Source organism: Dendropsophus ebraccatus, chromosome 6 (assembly GCF_027789765.1).
Source record: "Dendropsophus ebraccatus isolate aDenEbr1 chromosome 6, aDenEbr1.pat, whole genome shotgun sequence".
NCBI lineage: Eukaryota > Metazoa > Chordata > Amphibia > Anura > Hylidae > Dendropsophus > Dendropsophus ebraccatus.
The window spans coordinates 130832931-130856796 of record NC_091459.1 but is presented as its reverse complement, the minus strand read 5'-3'; the positions used below and the strand labels follow the sequence as shown (position 1 = coordinate 130856796).

The window sequence follows — 23866 nt, the reverse complement described above, 5'->3', positions numbered from 1 at the left end:
GCCCAAATCAAATCTGGAATGGTCATTGAAAAGAGCTCTCCACCAAGAACACTGAATGGACTGGGCATGGGGGCTTTAATAAGATTGAGTTCCCCGTCCATTGCTCACTAAGTGGCATCTTGTATTCAGTACTAAATCTTGACATAGATAGTATTATATTACAGGAAGCAAAACAGCTAGTATTGCACATGAAATTTTTGACTCGATAAATGACCAACTAGAACTTTTTTTATAGAGCCCAAAACAAAAATGATCTAGTTATGCCTCAGGAAATTGCCATCATAAAATACCCAGTCCTGCCATAACTCTATTTGGCACCAAATGGAAACAATCTTCCTTTTCATTCCGGAGTCCATAACCCAAAGTCTAATATGTGTCTACAGATTCCACATTTTCTCACCATCACATAGATGAGACATTATTTTTCACTTCTTCTTCAGGATTTATTTGACCTTTAGATCTCAATCTCTGAAAACAACTAACCTTTGGGTTAACACGGACACTGTGATCTTATCAAAGGGATTATCCGGGAACTTTGTTTCAATAGCATGTCAGCAGGACTGTAATAGTTCAAATATTTCACGTTCAAAGAGCCTCAGTAGGGCAGAATCTTTTGGAATTCGAGTGGCTGACCACGGTACAATCAAAACTCCAAAAGACTTTCTCAAACTTTGATAGTCACTATGGTAACGACAGATCTTCGATTCTCCAACATCTATAGCCTACTGAAACAGTCATTTTTGCTCCTACTCATATACAGCCAATATGTCTCCGGACTGTCAAATTTACTGATGGTGGGAAAAAAAAGAAAGAATAAAGAGTATAAAGAGGTGGCCAAGTAAAATGTGCAAGTATGGAAGACGAGGGGGGAACACTGCATCTATTGTAAAGTATCTACAGTTGTCCAAAACTATATGTGTGGTCAAAGATCAGAAGGAAGCCTTGATTTACCTTGTATGGACCCTCTCAAAAAGGAGGAGAGGGAAGACCAATTTATGTTCTGTATACTATTCTATATGTATTAGGTGTTAATTTCTTTACCTATCATACACATATGACTGCAATTTATTATGTGCCATCTGCTCATTTAACCCACTGTGGTTGTATGAGTTAATTATAATTGCCATCTGCCATTACTATACCCTATTGGTTGTTTCTTCATCCTCAGATCTGTATATTGTTTTTTAACATAATTATTGCAGTTGCACAGAATAAAGTATTTTGTTTAATTTGTACTTTTTGTTGCTTGGCATTTGTTATTGTATATGTCAGGATGCCAGCATATACTCCAGGCTTTCTCATCTGAACATAGAACAATCTAAGCCCCGCCCTTATTTCCTGTGTTCTGTCTTTTTCTTTCTGCTGCTAGAGACAAATTTCCCCAAACAACAGGTAGTGGGCAGCAGTTTGCAGGAAAGTGAGACAGTTAGTGGCTAAGACTTTAGAATTTTCCAATAGGTTCCTGTTCATAAATGAAGTCATTTTCAAATATGTTAGCTATCTACTGGAGAAGGGACTGAAACAACAGTGACCGACTAAAGTAACAGTTTACATACAGTTATATGCAGCACATAAGTATATTTGAGCCTTGGACCCCAAAAACTATATAAAAGGATTGTATATTACACATGTCACATGGCGGGTAGGGGGCTGTATTACAGATTTTACATCTGAGCTCAAGAAACACTGCTCGAATTTAGAATAAACAATGGTGCATCTATTGCTTACATACCTACTGCAATAGTAGAGCTATATTCATCCCCTTTGTTTAGTTTCATCACATTAGTTTTTGCTTGCAGCTGAAGCTCCTGGTGTACGGCGCACTGCTTCCTCTTCTATTGTCTGTGACCTTGTCTCTGGTTAATTGCTGACATTATTAGCTGACTTGCAGCTGGCTCTCGGTTATTGCTTATCTTCTGCCTGATTACATCTATTATGTATGTATCACGATGACCTTCAGGGAAATGTTTGTATGTTGTTGTTTTATCTTAATGAAATAATATAAAGCTGCCGCCAATGAAATCCTTAAATACTGGGGGTTACTATAGGAAGGGAAATCATCCATTCCCCATAGAAATCAATCTCATGAGCTTCTTGATCGCGAAGAATGATATTATAGTTGCTATACGTGAACACAGCAAGGAATATTATTACATGTTTTATTTTTTATTTTTTACACTAAGAACATTGCACAAATGGAGTCTAAAAACTAAATTTAGTATGGGATTTATTAAGACTGGCATCTCACGTGCTGGTCTTAAAGCGACTCTGTACCCACCATCTGCCCAACCCAAGTGCTTGTACCGCCGGATAGCTGCTTTTAATCCAAGATCTGTCCTGATGTCCGTTCGGCAGGTGATGTAGTTTTTGTCCTAAAAAACAACTTTTAAACTTGCAGCTCTGTGTCAAATTGGCGTGGCCTAGAGTGTGTTTGCCCTAGGCCTGCGACGCCCCTCCGTCCCTCCTCCCTACCCTCTTCACCATTAGGAATGCGCCAGGCAGCATTTCTCCTAATCATCACCTGTCTGAACACTGCACATGGGCCTAACAATCCAGCACATGTGCAGTGTTCAGACAAGTGATGGGCTGGAGAAATCCTGCCTGGGGCATTCCTAATGGAGAAGAGGGAGGGGAGGAGAGACAGAGGGGCGTCGCAGGCCTAGGACACAGACGCTCTAGACCACGACAATTTGGCACAGGGCTGCAAGTTTGAAGGTTGTTTCTCTATGCCAATAACTGCATCACCTGCCGGACGTACCCCAGGACAGGTCTTGGATTAAAAGCAGCTATCTGAAGGTACAAACTTTTTTTTGTTGGGGGGGCAGATTGTGGGCACAGAGACGCTTTAAATAGGCACCGTCACCATAGAAAACCTTTCTATGGTGACGAGCACACTTGAGTTGGTCAAACCCCGAGTGTGTAGCATTTGATTACTTGTGGCTGCAGAAGTTGGATGCAGCCCTAAGGCTGTCTGGAAAACTCTGAAGGGGTTATCTGGGGAACAGAAAACATCCTACCTGTTCTGCTCGCCGATGCTTTACTTCCCTGGCCCTCTTGGACATATACACCCAAGACAAGAGGTAGGCAGGTGTATGTTGCCAACATCACATTGGATCAGGACAATGTAGCTATAACTTTGGAACCACTGAGGAAATATTGAAGCATGTGGAAGTGGTTTCACCAGCAAATGATGCTCACGACATGCACCTGTCCCCTCTCGTACGTCCAAGTTGGCCAGAGAGTGGAAGTGGAGCCCCAGGGTGCAGAATAGGTAGGACCTTTTCCTGTAAGTAATCCCTGCCAGCTGGCCATATGTCCTTGCTGAAATCTAGACTGGCGTTAAAGGGGACCTGTCACCCCGGCTGCCAAGGTGAAGCCTGCCCAACCCCCCGGTGGAGCCCCTTATACTTATCCCCCTCTCGAAGTCCCGGACCCCGTCCCGCCACTGAGAAGTCAACATTGGAAGCCGTGTGTGCGCTCACCAGAGATGAGTCTGACACCCATAGAGAATGACTGGAGCAGTCATTCCGACTGGGATTTCTCAGCGGTGGGACCGGGACTTCGAGGAAGGGGTAATAGCTAACATGCGTCCATACACATTAGAGAGTTAACTAATCCCATTGGGATCCTGCATACCTTTTCACCCAGGGAGGACTACCTAGCCTATAGGACTTCCTGCCAGCTGGCAGTCACTACAAGGAGAAACATTGTCCACTTAGACCTAAATATGTGTATATTACAAGCATAGAGAACAGCAACTTCTACAAAGTGAAACATAATGGTTCTGGGATCAACAGGGTTGGGAATAACCAATGTCCAGAGTGTGAAGCTCACTTTCTGAAACTCAACCTTAGTTATTAGCTGGTGCCAGAACTACGGCCATATTTATTGTCACCTGATTACGTTTGTTGTCACCAGTTCAATAAACTCTTGAAATAACTAATTATTAAAGTTTTGGAGAAACATCTAGAAGAAATAACATATATTCCTCAGGATGGGGACCTTTCCCTCATATTACTATACTGACAGGCTTCAAGGTCCTCTTTGTCCTCATCGAGAGCATTCAATCAATTAGAGATCTGTTATTTTTTCTCGAGTTGCCTCTTGAGCTCCTTTTTCCGGCTTGTCGAGTGTACATTAGCGCAGCCATTTTCATTCGGAAAAACTGCAGTTATGGATTTCATGGACTTTTGCTGAATGTCACATAGCTTCCAGTTTTGTTAGACTGTTTGAAATGCGATGTACATTGAGATAATCAAATACAAATACATTAGACTCGTTTAGAAATTCCACAGAAAATCAATGGCCGTACACCCCAGTTTTCCTGATTGAGGCTTCGCTCTCAACACCGGGTTAGTCTGTGTCCTAAAGGACGTTTAGTCTTTTATTTTATTGCTTATTACTAGTAGCACTTTCCATCCTGAAGTTGACCCACAAAGTCACTGACAAGCACACGGCACGCACCTTACAGGTCAGAAGAGTTGTACCAAAAATAGCGCCCATAGAAACACCCATTTATTTATCTACCTATGGAGTTGTGTGAGTAACATGAACAGTACCACATTTTGCTAGATAAAACACTGTCATCACTTTTTATTCCATGTGACAAAAATCTACAATTAAGGGGGTTGATTAGAACTATATTATATATACTTTTTGTATTACCTTTTTTTTCACTCACTGTTTTAGACCCTCTAGGAATCTGTCAGGAATGTGCAGTAGCCTGTTGTGAACTAGGCCTGGTCTTTGCTTTTGTGTATCACACCAGCTTGCTACTCAGCATCCGGCAATGCAGGAGTTACACTGAGCTCTGCTAGACTTGATTGCTGCAGCTGAGCAAGTCTTTTGATTGACTTTATCCTCTGCCTGTCCAGAAACCTTGAGGATCAGAGCGCCGATCCAATGGGGATCCGGACCGGGCTCTTGATCCTCATAAAAGAAAGCTGAGCGAGTCTCTTAGCGCTGGCTATTAAGGTTCATACCCTGATCTCAGCTCCTCCTGTCTATTCCAGTGATCCCCGTACCTAATTCCTCTGCTTGCTTGATTTACCTGTTACCTGACCTCCCGCCTGACCTTTGACTATATGATTGTTTACTGATTTTGCACTGCGTTGCGCTTTTGGTTTTGACTTTGGCTTGTTGACTATCCTTTGTGTTTGTTTGTCTGTCTCGTTCTGTGCTACACCTATACCAGAGCAAGGACCGCCTTCATGGTTGTCCGCGGCTACCTACGGCCGTTTGAGGCAAGTAGGTAGGGACAGTAGGTAGGCTCAGCTGTAGGGCTCACTTTTGTGTCTTGTCCCTACCTCCCCCGTCCTGACAGAAAGTTCATTGGTTGCCTCCAAGTGACTACGACTAAACTACCAGTTTAAACCTGTCAGCAAGAGTGGTGCAAATCTGTCATATGTATGATTCTATGATGTAACTTTTTGTATCTTTGTCAAATATCTATTAAAGTACAAATGTGTCCTCCTTTAACTCTGGATGGCCATGACAGATAGAAGATTGGAGAAGATACCCCTAGTGTATGCCATCCATTGGCCACCAGTTGCCCATACGCCCACACGTTAACCTAAATATAGGTTTAACACGTGATTTATTAAGGGATGGCACGAGATTGGAAATTGTGTTCAGAAGAAAAGTATCATCTGTCTGCAACAACTTGTTGATGGCTTCCAAATACTACATACTGTGTAAAAATATGGTAAAAAAGCTAAAAATGTAAAGGGGTTGTCTATAAGTATATAGTCCCCATAGGTCTTATACTGGTAACCCTATTAGAGCACATAGCCCCTATAGATGGTCTGTGCTCCTGAGCCCACTCTATAAGCCACCCAGGTCACAAAGATAGAGCTCTCCCTAGATATGAGTGGTAGTCGTATAATGTGTTCTATCAATGACAGATGACCGGGTCGCCCGCGCCTAATTCCTGTTTTCATCTTTATTTGATTAACCACCTGTAGCAAACACTTCCATTAATCTGCTATCTCTAAATCTTTGGCTGCCTGAAGGGAACACAAGGGATTTCAGCGAGCCCGCGCCTCTTTTCTGCAGTAAATGTAAGGGGAGGACACGGGTGAATGGTGAGCTAATTACCAGGAATTGATTTTAGCATTAACCTGGATTTCAATCCCTCTAGAGCAGGATAAGAGCAAAAAAAAATCAAATGTTATTAAAACTACACAATTAAAAGCAGAAGATGAAACACATCTTGGGGGTTCGTAGATCGCTAGAGCTGACAATGGGAGCGCCAGGGAAGGTGAATGATACGGAGAAGAACAATGACAACGCTCTTACACTTCTAGGACGACTGCGCTTTGTTCTTTAGCTTTAGAAAGTGGGCTGATGTGCAAGTTTAAGTGTCCCCTAAAAAACAACTAGTAACATGTCATAGAAACAAGTCAAAAGTTTTGAGCTGTCAAAATTTTGGTGACGAGACCCCAACCGATTGATACAACGAGTGGGGAGAAACGCTAAGCTAAGCCGATCTCTTAGAAATATATGGAGCCCATCCTATGCAGCGGCACAGGGAGAGAAGTGCTTAGCCGAGCACTTCTCCCAACTTAGAGATCAATGGAGGGCCGAGTACCCAGACCCTGGCCAGACAATACTTATAACTTGTCTCTATGCCATGTCAAAAGTTCTTGTTAAGTGTCCACTGAATAGGCAATCAATAGTTGATCAGTAGGGTCCTGACATCCGACACCCAGGGCCGTATTACCAGCTGCTGCTGCCCTAGGCACTAAACCTGAAGACGCCCCATCTTCACTCACCAATTAGCATCATGATTGGTAGATTGGCAGGTAATATGATGCGTTTACACGTAACGATTATCGTACGAATTTGCGTGATAACGATCGAATTCTAATGATAATCGTACGTGTAAACGCAGCGAACGATCAAACGACGAACGATACATCTCTCATTTTGATCTTTCAACATGTTATCAAATCGTCGTTCGCAAAAAAATTCGCAAATCGTTCCGTGTGAACAGTCGTTCACCGATTTAACCAATGTGTGAGATAGGCTTAAGCGTTCGCAAAACGATTGCAAAACGAATTTTCCGTACGATATATCGGACCGTCTAAACGCTGCTCGTTATGAAAAGAAAATTGTTACTCCGACATCGTTAATCGTACGATCGGGCCAATTATCGTTACGTGTAAACGCACCATAGCTTCAGGCATTACATTTACCACCATACCCCTCCCCCCCCAGTACCCCACCACATACATCAAAGATCAAAACCAACTCTTCAAAAACTCCTGTCTCTAGCAGACTTCACCCTGGCTGTGTGCTGCAGGGTTGATGTAACATCCTATGGCTGAAAATGATGTCACAGCAATAGTGTTTAAAACTATTTCCTATCCCCCAAGTTTTTATTGGTTACTGGTATTACACAAAGTTCTAGTTTGTCTTTAAGGGGCTGTGCCATAAGGAAAAGTTGAATAAATCACGTGTGCCACATATGTACAGTACATGTAAAGAAGCGCCTTTGTGCCTTTTAGTTAAAAAAAACCCTCAAATCCCTGTACAGTTTTTCTCCCCCATGGATCGGATCACTTCCTGCTTTCCACTCTGAACAGCAGAGACCTGCTGTTGCCATACAGCACACCCTTCTACAAAACCCTTCTTGTTTGTAGGCTCAGTGGAGACCAACTGCTAGTACTTCCTGGAGTTTGCACTTGAACTGAGCATGTCTGCCCCATCTCAATCAAGGGCAACAGGTTATCAAAATAAAACAGGCACATGGGGGATTTTCAGAAATGCCTGTACATCAGAAATATGTTTTGCTTCCCATAATTCACCAGTTCAGACCTGGTATTCTGAATGACACAACCCCTTCAGGATTCCTGTATGGTTACAGCTGCTGACCTTTACAGTGTTTTATTAGTCTCCTGCTTGTGGTGACTTCTGGATCTAGAGATTAGACCCCTGGCTTGTACCCGTATAACCTTGTCTCTGATTAATCCTTGGCTTGCTGTTACTTCCTGCCCTATAAATTTGACCTTTGACTTATTGCTAGAGTCACACACTACCCTGGTATTTCCCTTTTCTTAAAGGGGTACTCCAGTGTTTTTTTTTTCTTTTTTTTAAATCAACTGGTTTTACAAAGTTATATTGATTTGTAAATCACTTCTATTTAAAGGGGTTATCCAGCGCTACAAAAACATGGCCACTTTCCCCCCTACTGTTGTCTCCAGTTCAGGTGCAGTTTACAATTAAGCTCCATTTACTTCAATGGAACTGAGTTTCACAACCCCACCCAAACTGAAGACAACAGTAGGGGGAAAGTGGCCATGTTTTTGTAGCGCTGGATAACCCCTTTAAAATATCTCCAGTCTTCTTGTACTTATCAGCTGTTGTATGTACTGCAGGAAGTGGTGTATTCTTTCCAGCCTAACTCTCTGCTGCCATCTCTGTCCATGCCAGGAACTGTCCAGAGCAGTAGCAGAACCATAGAACCATAGAAAACCTCTCCTGCTCTGGACAGTTCCTGTCCTGCACTGAGGTGGCAGCAGAGAGCACTGTGTCAGACGGAAAAGAATACAGCACTTCCTGCAGGACATACAGCAGCTTATAAGTATGGGAAGACTTGAGATTTTTTAATAGAATTAAATTACGAATCTGTATAACTTTCTGAAACCAGTTGATTTTGCCAGAGTACCCCTTCAATGTTGCAAGCACATTCTTGCTAACTAAACTTTATCTCCACTCTTAATTCCAACAATTTAGGCAGTTCCAGAAACCTAGGGATCCATCATAGTTAAACCTGAATCTCTGTTAGGGATGTTATGGTCGCTTTACACATAGATAGAGAGGACTGCACAACTGTGACTATATGACCACACTATTCTTGCTATGATCATAGAGTTAAGTGCAGGGAGGGGATAGAGAGGACTGTGCAGATGTAACTATACCACAAAAAAAAACATTTTCTCCATCATCAGGTATGGCAATTCAGGACTTACCACCCAATGACTAAGGGGAGAGTCAGTGCTACTCTGATCAGGGGAGGCCTACAGCTCTGGCCTTTGGGCCTAGTCACAAATGCTACCGCTGCGATTCCCATAGCTACTCCACTGTTGCCATCTATGAAAAACATGTAGATGTCTATTTTCTTTTCTTTTTTTACATCAAAATCTTTGTTATCATTGGACACACAAAACATATCCTCCATAAGGACTAATATGTTAAAGGGGTACTCCAGCGGAAAGCTTTTTCCCGGTAATTGAAACACAGTACAAAGTTATATAACTGTAATATTCTTCAATCACCTATCTGCCCCCCTTCCCTATCTTATCCCCCCTCAATCCCCCACCAGGAAATGAAGTAAACTCATTCTTACCCAATGACTGTTGACCCCAGGCTGTTCTGTGGCAGCCATTTTGTGACAATGACATCATGAAGAGGGAGGCGGGTCTAAGCCCTGTTAGGCCACCCTCCCTTTTGTCAGATGACTCAGGTTTCTCAGCTTTGATTGGCTGAGCAAGATGTAAGCCTTCTAACAGTTTTACAGAGTCAGTTAGACATCACGAATCTGCGAATTTTCAGCGAACAACCAACAATGATTTTAGAACATGTTGAAAGATCACGATGAACGATTTATCGCTCATCGCTTGATCGTTCGCTGTGTTTACATGAGACGATTATCGCTCAGATGCGATTGTTATTTGAACGATATATCGTTATTTAAATTTTAACAATAATCGCTCCGTGTAAAGCGACCATAACAGTCCCCCTTCATAAGTCCTTAGACCCTGTGTCTAGTCTAGTTTGTGAATTAAAGGAATAAATTAATGACTGCTGCTACAGGTGCATAAGTGCAAACCATAGACTCAGCGCAGCCTGGCACTATATCACAATATACTGTACAAGCAATTATAGGAAGCTGATGGAGCTGGGTCCTGTACATGTATACATGTTATGCCTCAATGGGCACCATCGGCACAGGGTATCAATGTAAAGGGGTCACTAAGCTTTTACATTGCAAATGTGATTGCAGAATTTTCGTATATAAAATACATCCAGAACAAGGGAATAATTAGACCCTCATTATAGGTATACCTAACTGCCATAGCACATTATGGGAAGCCGATCTGTATATGCTGAGGCAGCAGCTCCGGATGAGATGCCTGTGTCCTTCAGATGTTTCATTGTCCTCGATGAAGACTGAGATATGCCTATCCCTTACATAATTAATTAGGGAACTTTCTTAGAGGTGAAAGTATCTGGTTCTTCGGGTAATAAGGAGTTTGGTACCAAAATTATTGGGGGATAAACATCCATTATGGTTTCCATTTTATTGTAATGTAAGGATTCCTGGTGGTCCAGGGCAGTGTAAGGGTTAATGTCAGTATACCTGGAGGTCTAGGAGAGTGTTGGGATAAATGTAAGATTTCGGGATGGTCTAGGACAGTGTAAGGGTCAGTTTCACTATGTCTGGAAATCCAGAGCAGTGAGGGGGTTACTGTAACAATCCTTTGTGGTATAAGGCAGTGAAGGGGTCAATGACAGAATCCTTGGTCTAAGTAAGTAAGGGGACTAATGATCCAGTGGTTTCTTACCTCTCCAGGCTAAAGTTTTTGTTGTTTTTTTTAGCCTTAAAGGGGTACTCTGGGTGGAGGGTGGTGCCTTCATCTACCCCCTCCCCAGCCGCAGTTGAAAAAGCTGTTCCACCCGGAGCACCCCTTTAACCTTTCAGTTCCTCTATGCACTGGTCTAAGGCATGAGTGCAGGGAGGCGATAGAGAGCACTGTACAGCTGTAACTGTATGATCACACTGTTCTCTCTAGGATCATAGAGATGAGTGCAGGGAGGAGATTGAGAGCACTGTGCAGCTGTAACTGTATGATCACACTGTTCTCTTTAGGATCATAGAGATGAGTGCAGGGAGGAGATTGAGAGCACTGTGCAGCTGTAACTGTATGATCACACTGTTCTCTTTAGGATCATAGAGATGAGTGCAGAGAGGAGATAGAGAGCCCTGTGCAGCTTTAACTGTATGATCACACTGCTCTCTCTATGATAATACAGACGAGTGAAGGGAGGTGATAGAGAGCACTGTGCAGCTGTAACTGTATGATCACACTGTTCTCTCTATGATCATAGAGATGAGTGCAGGGAGGAGATAGAGAGCACTGTGCAGCTGTAACTGTATGATCACACTGTTCTCTCTATGATCATAAAGATGAGTGCAGGGAGGGGATGGAGAGCACTGTGCAGCTGTAACTATATGAACACTGCTACTATGATCAGGGGAGGCCTACAGCTCTGGCCTTGGGGCCTAGTCACAACTGCTACCACTGTGATTCCTATAGCTACTCCACTGTTGCCATCTATGTAAAACATGTAAATGTCTGTTTTTTGTTTTTTTTTACATCAAAAACTTTGTTATTATTGGACACACAAAACATATCCCCCATAAGGTCTAATATGTTAAGTCAGTTATTAGTGAATCATCTCTGAAGAAGCAGACTCGTGCGTGTAAGCTCCATATAGTACTGTCTTTACTGGACCTTGTAGGGCACCTGGTTCTGTCTTGCCAGTCCTCCTTTGCCAATACAATTCATTATCAATGTAACCATAAAAACCATATCCAAGAATTAAAAAAACAGGAAAATTACAAGGCAAGTGAATAACATAAAAACCAATCCATCTTTATTCTTTGAGCTTTGAAAACGTGACCCAGCGCAGTTTCAAACCTACGCATTTCAAGCCGGAAACCAGCCTGTACTCAAGGTAAACCTTATGACTGCAAAACAATCAACACCGTGAGGATAATTGTAAGGCACCAGTATACTAGAAATGCCAAGGTTTTTTCCCCCTTACCTTCAAAAATGAATCCAAGGAGCCATTCTCCATATACTCTGTGATTATCATGACTGGTTTGCCTGTAAAGAGTGGAAATATTTCACAAGGTTACTCAACTATTGTGATCATAGAGGTGAAAAGGCATAACAGTGACGTTCTGCAAGGTCTAGAGACCAGATCTCCCCCACATGCTCCATTGTTAGGATAAAATATTTTTTAGCTCTAGTTCTAAATATAGAATTGAACGGAACCAAATAGAATTTAATTTAAAGGGGTACTCTGGAAGAAACAAACGTGGTCAGAAAGTTATAAAAATTTGTAAATTACTTCTATTTTTAAAATTTTAAGTCTTTCAGTACTTATCAGCTGCTGTATGTCCTGCAAGAAGTGGTGTATTCTTTCCTGTCTGACAGTGCTCTCTGCTGCCACCTCTGTCCATGTCAGGAACTGTCCAGAGCAGCAGCAAATCAACATAGACAACCTCTCCTGCTCTGGACAGTTCCTGACATGGACAGAGGTGGCAGCAGAGAGCTCTGTGTTAAACTGGAAAGAATACACCTGCAGGATATACAGCAGCTGATAAGTACTGGAAGATTTGAGATTTTTAAGTAGAAGTAATATACAAATCCATATAACTTTCTAACACCTATTGATTTAAAACATAAAATAAAATAAAATAAATAAATCTTCTCCAGAGTAAACCTTTAAGGCTCAATGTAAAATGTAATTCTATTTTGAAACACAAATCTGTTGATGAAACAAAAAAAGGGTAGATCTTGGCTTATCTTATTACTTATTTCATGTATATAGATAAAAAATATTTTAGTTTTTTAATGGGTCAGGCTTATATTTATAAACAAGCTCCCCTGCTGATGTCATGCTGACCACAACAGTGTCCCAATGGAGACAGTGATTGGCTGAATGGGCACCTCCTTGTGTTAAAGGGAACCTATCAGCCCGCGTGCCGAGGTGAAGGCCGCCCGACCCCCCGCTAGAGCCCCAGATACTTACCTCATCTCGCCAAGTCCCATTCCTGGAGCCGGTCCTGGAGATATCTCCGTCTGAAGCCCGGCGGCGCGCGCTGCTGAGATGAGTCCAACGCCCATAGAGAATGACGGCTCCATTCATTCTCTATGGGCGTCGGACTCATCTCAGCAGTGCGGGCTTTAAACGGGGATATCTCTGTCCCGGGACTGACTCCAGGAACGGGACTTGGCGAGATGGGGTAAGTATTCGGGGCTCTAGTGGAGGGTCGGGCTGCCTTCACCCCAGCACAGGGGGGTGACAGGTTCCCTTTAAGCTGTGGACCTGGAATTGCAGATTAGTGGGGATTGTGATGGAACTGGCTTTTGACTTAGTGGTGGGGTTTCGGCCTAACGCAACAAAATACTACAACACAAGAATATGTGTCTCACATTTGTTCCCCTCTATGAAGGCCTGGCGAGCCCGAAACACTCGCTGGTTTCTTCCATTCCCAAAATCCTCACTTGGGGAACTCATTTTAATTTTGACATTTTAATGAGATCGATCCTCTTGTGTTCACAGATTGCTCATATCAATTGGGATTTGCTATTAATCTTCCAGGCTTAATAAGCAAAGTAAAAGCTCTGTCACTTAGATCCCTCTTTTGTTGTATTAGAAAAAAAAACAACAACAACTTTAGTTGGTTGCCATTTAAAGGGCATTTCCACTGGAAAAAAAGCAGTAAGTAGATATTTTTCATTAATCCTCTTCTGCCAAATTACTAAATAGTCAGTTTAGGCTTTACCATAGCTGTAGATTGAGCTGAGTTCTTAGTGACTGTATTGGTGGTCATGTGCAGGTATTTTAGAAACAGATATATATATATATATATATATATATATATATATGACAATTGCACAAAGTCATATAACATGTAGCATGTTATTCTGTATTTCTGACTGCCCTACATTCTCTTTACACTTGTACACAACCCATGTAATTCTCTCCTGCAATCTTCCTTTTTGTGCTTTTCTCCCTGTCTACAGCCAGTGTGAGCTGCCCTCCTTGTATGCTCTCCCCACTGTCCACAATCTCTGAGCAGCACTGCGATAGAAGCATCTTGTTATTAAAGATAGGTTAGAAACTAGTTATGGGAAGTGAGCAGCACACCAGATGCAAGAGGTCGGGTGCAGGCAGACATAGTCTTGACCAAAAACCCCGGTAGTTAGGCAATATGATGATCCACGGCACTCCAGATAAGTGAAAAACCCAGTTTTATTCCAAATACTGCAAATTACATAGTGTGGCACAGCAAAAACACATTTGGGGAGATTTATCAAACACGTTGTATAGCGGAACTGGCTCAGTTGCCCCTAGCAACCAATCAGATTCCACCTTTCATTCCTCACAGACTCTTTGGAAAATGAAAGGTGGAATCTGATTGGTTGCTAGGGGCAACTGAGCCAGTTCCACTATACACCATGTTTGATAAATGTCCCCCTTAGACCATAAATCAGTGGTGAACAACCTGCAGCCCTCCATCTGTTGTAAAACTACTATTTCCTTTATGCTTGGACATCCAAAGGGCATCAGACATTATGGGAATTGTAGTTTTGCAACAGGATGTCCACCGCTAGCCCTAAATGTATACATTAGAGATGAGCGAATCCAGCAAATCAAAATTCGCTGCGAATTCACTTTGTTCTGCAAAGCGAATTCCTGACGTTTCATTGCGGAAATTTACAAAAAACCTAAACAAAATGGCGGCTGCACATGCTGTCTGGAGCATCACTGGGCGGGAGAAAGCGATTAACCATAATCCATAGCGTCCGTCCAATCAGCTGCAGGCCCCTCTGTGATGTCAGCACCCCCTCTATATAAGGAGGTTCGGCAACAGAGGTGGCAAGTCGGCTGTGTGTGGAGGAGAGAGCAGGAGGGCAGCAGGCAGTTAGAGCAGAGCAGGGAGAGACTAACAGAGCGATATAGGGACAGAGAGCAGAGGGTAGGAGGGATGATTGTGAGGGATTGTTGTAGCTGCCAACCAACCAAGTGTCTAGTTTATCATATAACTGGATGCCTATAGGAATTCACTGGGACCAGTGAAGACACAGTCCATATTATTCACTCACTGGGCACTGTAAACTCCTATTGAGTTATACCAATTTACTGGGATCAGTGAATGGAGCGTGCGCCTTACATAATCAGTGCTCGCACTCCACTCCTACTGTGTTACACAGGTTGGGTTTCATTAGATTGGATGATTGACAGGCGGAATGATATTTTTAAATTGTGATTTTCCAATTTTGGACACTATTGCAACAATATACGTAAACAAATTCGCTCTTCTGTAATAGTCCCAGTACTGTAGCTACTAAAGTTCGGTTGTTTCATTGAAATTCATTAAGATTAAGTTCGCCAATATTAACATATTTGACCCAATATTCGCGAAGCTCGCAAAATGAATTTCCTGCTGCTTCGCTCATCTCTAGTATACATCTGTACCACTTTAATGCATTCTTCCTATTGTTGAAAAAACTTTAGAAACTTCAAGCACCTGCTCCTACTATTTCCTTATTTAAAGAATGAGAGCCGGTGTAAGCCTAATGCGTTTGCCCTATTGACAGGCTTTTTGATATAGAAAGCGTCTCACACTTAGAATCCTATAATGTCTCATGACTTCATTCGTCCCGTTTCTCTAAACAGCCCCATTTACCAGCTAATAGCCAATCCCGTAATGCTCAGCCGATGTGAGCGAAATCAGTGATATACCTGCTAATTGATCGGCCACTTTCCCCCAGCGGTGTCCTGGACAGATGGACGGACAGCTAATGGTTATGGGCTTCACGAGAAGGAACACTTAAGATTTTAGTAGAACATCAGCCCTGCGGTAAGATGTTTCTTTTAATGATTCCCATCAAGCTGAAGGTCTAATTACTGACATTAGAATAAAACAATCACTGAGTATAGATTCCCCCCACTAATTGTAAAACAGATAGGGAGATAGACATCCTCATTAGTCTGCGCAATCACTGGAAATGACATTGTGTTCATTTACATATCCAATTAACTAACCCTTCATCAATCTGTTAGCTACAGTGAGGGGAGTCACGTGGGCTCTAACCTGTACGAGTGCGGAGGCGACTCCAAAATCCATTGCAAACTTGACTGCAGAATTTAATGGGATTTGGATAGACTGGAGGGTGCACAGATGTTACTCATGGGATTTGGATAGACTGGAGGGTGCACAGATGTTACTCATGGGATATGGATAGGGTGGAAGATGCACTGATGTTACTCATGGGATATGGAAAGGGTGGAAGATGCACTGATGTTACTCATGGGATATGGAAAGGGTGGAGGGTGCACAGATGTTACTCATGGGATTTAGATAGGGTGGAAGATGCACAGATGTTACTCTTGGGATTTGGATAGACTGGAGGGTGCACAGATGTTACTCATGGGATATGGAAAGGGTGGAAGATGCACTGATGTTACTCATGGGATATGGAAAGGGTGGAAGATGCACTGATGTTACTCATGGGATATGGAAAGGGTGGAGGGTGCACAGATGTTACTCATGGGATTTAGATAGGGTGGAGGGTGCACAGATGTTACTCATGGGATTTGGATAGACTGGAGGGTGCACAGATGTTACTCATGGGATTTGGATAGACTGGAGGGTGCACAGATGTTACTCATGGGATTTGGATAGGGTGGAGGGTGCACAGATGTTACTCATGGGATATGGAAAGGGGGGAAGATGCACAGATGTTACTCATGGGATATGGAAAGGGTGGAAGATGCACTGATGTTACTCATGGGATATGGAAAGGGTGGAGGGTGCACAGATGTTACTCATGGGATTTAGATAGGGTGGAGGGTGCACAGATGTTACTCATGGGATTTGGATAGACTGGAGGGTGCACAGATGTTACTCATGGGATTTGGATAGGGTGGAGGGTGCACAGATGTTACTCATGGGATTTGGATAGACTGGAGGGTGCACAGATGTTACTCATGGGATTTGGATAGGGTGGAGGGTGCACAGATGTTACTCATGGGATATGGAAAGGGGGGAAGATGCACAGATGTTACTCATGGGATTTGGATAGGGTGGAGGGTGCACAGATGTTACTCTTGGGATTTGGATAGACTGGAGGGTGCACAGATGTTACTCATGGGATTTGGATAGGGTGGAGGATGCACAGATGTTACTCATGGGAAGGTCACCATTGTGGTCAGAGAGTAACAAGGTCTCCACGTGATGGGTGGTGCAAGAACAGAGGGGCTGCAGAGTAGGACAGACTGTAAGGGCCCTATTACACGGGACGATAATTATGCAAAAATCGTTATATCTTTCGAAATTTCAACAGTAATCCTCCTGTGTAATTGCAGGCAACGATCGAAAAATTGTTTGTGTGTCATTGATCGTTGATTAAAGGCCCCATTGCACAAAGCGATTTTCGGCCGTATGCGACATGCACAATATCGACTGGTTGTTGTCTTTCAACTTGCTTTCAACAACGTTTTAGGAGCAACAACGGCTAAAACCCTTCTTGACAAACAGGTTACTGAAGCAGTGTTGGACTGGGCTATCTGGGGCCCACCAGAGGAAATGATCCTGGGGGCCCACCAATGAAGAATCAGTGAGAAACATGTCAGTCAGTCAGTGTTAGTGCAGGTTCTAAAGCTGGGGGCCCACCGGAGAATCTTCTATTCCTCTTGTGGGCCAGTCTGATGCTGCACTGAAGGATCAGATTAAATGCTGCCAATAGAAGTCTATAGGAGAGGAAAGCGGGTATAGTAGGAACTGAGCTCAGAGAACTGTGCCATTTAGAGATTCATAGAAGAATTTAGGTTTCAACTACAATTCTAACAGGAAAAGTTGCAATTTGTGGCACAAAATAATTGTGATTTCTTTCTGTTTTTAAATAAATTGTAGCAGAAGCTTCAGTCTGTAGTGCACATACACCTAAAGATGCACCAAATAAGCAGTGTCGGACTGGGGTATCTGGGGCTCACTAGGGAAAATGATCCTGGAGGCCCACCAATGAAGAACTAGTGAGAAAAGACATGTCAGTCAGTGTGGAGGTTCTAAAGCTGGGGGCCCACCGAAGGATTCTTTGGTCCTCTGGTGGGCCAGTCCGAAACTGGGTATAAGAGCAAAGCCTCTAGAGAGAAAAATTGGTGAAGAATGCCTTATACAAGTCATATAATGGTCAGAAATTGCGCTATTCCTCGCGTACTCACACAGGAGCCTATTCTGATAAGTTCTCCGAAACTACAGGTCTGCTTTGAAGAGATTTCACTTTTATGCACATAATGGAGAACCTAGTAATTGGAAAACACCGTGCCACAACATAAATCACCCGGGGCGGTGATGGACGCCAACATCTAAATTGTAGACTAAAGCAGAAATAGTCGAGGAAGGCGATAACAATGCTACAAAAGGTTTCATCCAGCAGAAGATTAGCCGGACATCTGACAACAGTGTAACCTGCCCCAAATAAATGGCATTTCACGTAATAAAATTGTACAGTGGTAAAACAAGTCTCGGCATTCTCCTTTGTGTAGCGACATAGCCCGGCGCTCCTCCATCTCTGTCTTTATTACAGGATGAAAGGCAGCAGGTGTGGATGGAGCAGGGTTTTACCACGGCTCCATTTATAATGTTATATTAGTCTGGGATTTACATGGACAGATAAAAGCTGTCAGACCTGATAAATGGCTCTCTTTACCGAATGGCAGATTGGCCTGTGCCTCGGAGCGTGACGATTGGAGGTCCAGTAAGCACATTGTAAATCAAAGAAGAAACTAAAAATCTTACCATTAGTCCTGGTATTATTCTCTGTATCATTTTCTGGTAGGTATAATGGATAAAAAACAAATTGTAGTCTCGGGTGGGCAGATTTCCTTAAAAAACTACAGGTGCCCATGCCGCCACTGGGCATCGAAAGGGAAATCTCCTACTAAAAGGAGGAGTCATATGGATCTTACCCTCTGTATTACCTGCTGGTGGTATGGCTGTGCCCAAAAATAATCAACCATTTAATATGATTATACTTCATACAAACTTAAATACAGTCCTGAAGGAGCGAAGTGTAGTTATATCATAGTCATAGCAATCCTCCTGGCTGGGTATTGCAGACTATATGGTAAGATTAAAGGGCACTTGTCCACAGTTCCTTGCTGCCCAGTCCACAGGCGTAATACAGGGAAAGGCTCCCTTATTACAACGCTGGCAGGTTTACTTTATGATGGTGTTCTCCATCCTAAAGCTTTAAAGCTGTTGCAAAGCTACCACATCCAGTAAGCCTAGATAGCCTCATGCTAAATGTTGGGAAGCTTCAATATGTTCCATATCTGTCTATACCAGCGTTTCCCAACCGGGGTGCCGTGGCACACTGGGGTGCTGGGAGAACCCGCCAGGGGCACCGCGGGAACCCGGTGGGAAATGTGCACTGTCTCTTTAAGCTTCCCTAGAAGCTGCGGCTGCGCAGCTTCTCGGGATGCACAGATCACTTTGATGTTCCGCCCGCACTATGAGCGGGCGGAACATTAAAGTGAACATAATATAGGAGCAGGACCTGTCAGCGTCCTGCTCCTAAATTCACTTCCATAGGCTGCCGGCACTTCATACCAGCAGCCTATGGGAGGCCGGGACGTGACCTCTCCAGCAGGCGTAACGATGTGACGTCATCACGCCTGCCGGAGGTCCCGTCCCCGCGGCTCGCAAGATGGAGCCAGGAGAGGAAGAAGAGCGAATCCCTGCAGCCACACCGCGAATTAGGTGAGTAGGATGGTTTTATTTTTAGGGACAGAGCAGGGGGCATTATTATTTCATGGGGGCACCTCTGGGGGCATTATTATTGTATGGGGGCACATCTGAGGGCATTATTATTGTATGGGGGCACATCTGGGGGCATTATTATTGCATGGGGCACATCTGGGGGCATTATTATTGCATGGGGCACATCTGGGAGCATTATTATTGCATGGGGCACATTTGGGGGCATTATTATTGCATGGGTGCACATCTGGGGCATTAATATTGTATGGGGGCACATCTGGGGCATTATTATTGTAAAGGGGCATATCTGGGGACATTATTACTGTATGGAAGTACACAGCAAAGGGCATTATTAGTATATGAGGGTAGAGCAGGGGATCCTACATACAGGGGGCATCCCACATTCCTACTTGCTTTACTGCACATAACACCAAACAGCGCAGTTACTATGGGAGCCTACAGGAGGGAGAAAGGAAAGGAAGTTGCTAGAAATGTGCGGAGCCTAAGATGTTTGTCTCGCAGGTTCTGAAGAGATGAGACATAGCTGGAAGAAATCATCATGGTGGTCTTGGCAGGATGGAAAGGAAAAGAGAAAGTGACGCCTGAGATCAAAGAAGACGTCACCTGTGAGTCACTGTATGACGGTTTTCCTAGTTTGTAGAACATTATTTAGAAGGGGTGCCCCTAGGTGGAAGAGGTTGGGAAGCACTGCCTTATAGAATGTGCATTGATAAACTATATTGTGGGCAAACCAGCTTCATTTAGCCACCAGTCTACCGCTGTACAGGGCTCAGCCTGTTTATAATATTAACACTACAACAGTTCCAGCCTAAAGTAGTAACCCTATAACAGAGCCAATCTACAACAGTACCCCTATAACAGAGCCAGCATACAACAGTAACCCTATACCAGTGCCAACCTACAACAGTAACCCTATAACAGTGCCAATCTACAACAGTAACCCTATAACAGAGCCAGCCTACAACAGTACCCATATAACAGTGCCAGCCAACAACAGTTACCCTATAAGAGAGCCAGCCTACAACAGTAACCCACTAACAGGGCCAGCCTACAATAGTAACCCTATAACAGTGCCAGCCAACAACAGTTACCCTATAAGAGAGCCCGCCTACAAAAGTAACCCTATAACAGTGACAGCCTACAACAGTACCCTATAACAGTGCCAGCAGCCTACAACAGTAACCCACTAACAGGGCCAGCCTACAATAGTAACCCTATAACAGTGCCATCCTACAAAAGTAACCCTATAACAGTGCCAGCCTACAACAGTAACCCTATAACAGTGCCAGTCTACAACAGTAACCCTATACCAGTGCCAGCCTACAACAATAACCCTATAACAGAGCCAGCCTACAACAGTACCCATATAACAGTGCCAGCCAACAACAGTAACCCTATAACAGTGCCATCCTACAAAAGTAACCCTATAACAGTGCCAGCCTAAAAACAGTAACCCTATAACAGTGCCAGCCTACAACAGTAACCCACTAAGAGGGCCAGCCTACAATAGTAACCCTGTAACAGTGCCATCCTACAAAAGTAACCCTATAACAGTGCCAGCCTACAACAGTAACCCTATAACAGAGCCAGCATACAACAGTAACCCTATACCAGTGCCAGCCTACAACAATAACCCTATAACAGAGCCAGCCTACAACAGTACCCATATAACAGTGCCAGCCAACAACAGTAACCCTATAAGAGAGCCAGCCTACAACAGTAACCCTATAACAGAGCCAGCATACAACAGTAACCCTATACCAGTGCCAGCCTACAACAGTAACCCTATAACAGTGACAGCCAACAACAGTTACCCTATAACAGTGCCAGCCTACAACAGTAACCCACTAACAGGGCCAGCCTACAACAGTAACCCTATAACAGTGCCAGCCTACAACAGTAACCCTATAACTGAGACAGCTTACATCAGTAACCCTATAACAGTGCCAGCCTACAACAGTAACCCTATAACAGTGCCATCCTACAAAAGTAACCCTATAACAGTGCCAGCCTAAAAACAGTAACCCTATAACAGTGCCAGCCTACAACAGTAACCCTATAACAGTGCCAGCCTACAATAGTAACCCTAAACCAGTGCCAGCCTACTACACTAACCCTATAACAGTGCCAATCTACAACAGTAACCCTAGAACAGTGCCAGCCAACAACAGTAACCCTAAAACAGGGCCAGCCTACAACAGTAACCCACTAACAGGGCCAGCCTGTAAAAGTAACCCTATAACAAAGCCAGCCTACAACAGTAACCCTATAACAGTGCCAGCCTACTACAGTAACCCTATAACAGTGCCAGCCTACAACAGTAACAGTAACAGAATCCTACTCCACACTGACAAGGGGCAAAAACCCCGAAACGGCTGTCTGTGGATGGAAGCCTACCTTGGCAAGCCCTTGTCATGATCGCAATACTCGCACCTTGAGTTTGACATTGACAAAAAGGGGCCACCCTGGTGTTTCCCTATTTATGTTCCAATACTCGCAACCGAGTGGGACTTAAGGGGCTATTTATCAGGGTGGTGTGGTGCTCTCCCCATCATGGAGGCACCCCGTGGCAACAGGCTAGAGATATCTGGCTATCCCGTGTTTTGAGACTCGCAACCGAGGCTCCACGGACTCCTGTTTTGCATATTTAAATTTTTGGGGGCATCAGTGGAGACTCTTGATTGAGTACTTCATTGGAATTTTTTTCACTGTTCTCCTTGAGTTCAGTGATAACTGTGTTTTGTTGTTCTACAACAGTAACCCTATAACAGTGCCATCCTACAAAAGTAACCCTATAACAGTCCCAGCCTAAAAACAGTAACCCTATAACAGTGCCAGCCTACAACAGTAACCCTATAACAGTGCCAGCCTACAACAGTAACCCTAAACCAGTGCCAGCCTACTACACTAACCCTATAACAGTGCCAATCTACAACAGTAACCCTAGAACAGTGCCAGCCAACAACAGTAACCCTAAAACAGGGCCAGCCTACAACAGTAACCCTATAACAGTGCCAGCCTGTAAAAGTAACCCTATAACAAAGCCAGCCTACAACAGTAACCCTATAACAGTGCCAGCCTACTACAGTAACCCTATAACAGTGCCAGCCTACAACAGTAACCCAATAACAGGGCCAGCCTACAACAGTAACCCTATAACAGTGCCATCCTACAAAAGTAACCCTATAACAGTGCCAGCCTACAACAGTAACCCTAAACCAGTGCCAGCCTACTACAGTAACCCTATAACAGTGCCAATCTACAACAGTAACCCTATAACAGTGCCAATCTACAACAGTAACCCTAAAACAGGGCCAGCCTACAACAGTAACCCTAGAACAGTGCCAGCCTACAACAGTAACCCTACAACAGTGCCAGCCTACAACAGTAACCCTTTTACAGTGCCAGACTACAAAAGTAACACTATAACAGAGTCAGCCTACAACAGTTACCCTATAACAGAGCCAGCCTACAACAGTAAACCTATAACAGAGCCAGCCTACGACAGTAACCCTATAACAGTGCCAATCTACAAGAGCAACCCTATAACAGGGCCAGCCTACAACAGTAACCCTATAACAGTGCCATCCTACAAAAGTGACCCTATAACAGTGCCAGCCTACAACAGTAACCCTATAACAGTGCCAGCCTACAACAGTAACCCTATAACAGTGCCAGCCTACAACACTAACCCTATAACTGAGACAGCCTACAACAGTAACCCTATAACAGTGCCAGCCTACAAAAGTACCCATATAACAGTGTCAGCCTACATCAGTAACCCTATAACAGTATTATAGTATTATAAACTTTCCACGATTCTGTGTCAGAGCTGCAACATGAAGCTTTTGGGTTCCAATGGAAAATGTGTAACAGGAACCCCCACCTACCATGCACCATTTATAATACTGTGGATGTGAGACCCCTCTTTGATGTACCGGCAGGCAGTGAACATGTTAACCACAAGGCTGATGTGAAATAGGAGATTGTAGCCCTTTCGTTTCTATTAATAAAGCGGAATGATTATAGAATATTTGGCCGGGGTCCCTATCTTCAGATTGTTTCCCGTAATTTTATGTCTCTGCTTGAAAGGCAATGAAAGCTTTTTCATGTTATTCTTTCCCCCGCACCTTGCAGAATAGAGGCAGGTGCACCTGCATTGACCTTCCGTATTCCACAGAGCCCACATTCTGCAGGAACTGAGATTATTCTTCATTATTGGCGATATTAAAATTCATTTAAAACAAGTGGAATCTGGTAAGAAGCCGCAACGGAGGC

General features: G+C 43.6%; 1 protein-coding gene across 5 annotated transcripts in view; it reads right to left on the bottom strand.

Moving 5' to 3' along the window:
• The window catches only part of LOC138796073 (ephrin type-A receptor 3-like), a 195604-nt gene that overhangs the window by 19191 nt on the left and 152547 nt on the right, over positions 1-23866 (bottom strand). For 4 of the 5 annotated variants that reach the window (XR_011363709.1, XM_069975978.1, XM_069975974.1 and 1 more), the window contains one exon: positions 11833-11894. The exons of the other annotated variant lie outside the window; for it this stretch is intronic. Coding sequence is in view for 3 of the 4 variants with exons in the window: in XM_069975978.1 (XP_069832079.1) it covers positions 11833-11894 (62 nt within the window). In the remaining variant the exon portion in view is untranslated. The remainder of the gene's footprint in view (positions 1-11832; positions 11895-23866) is intronic. 5 annotated transcript variants of the gene reach the window in all.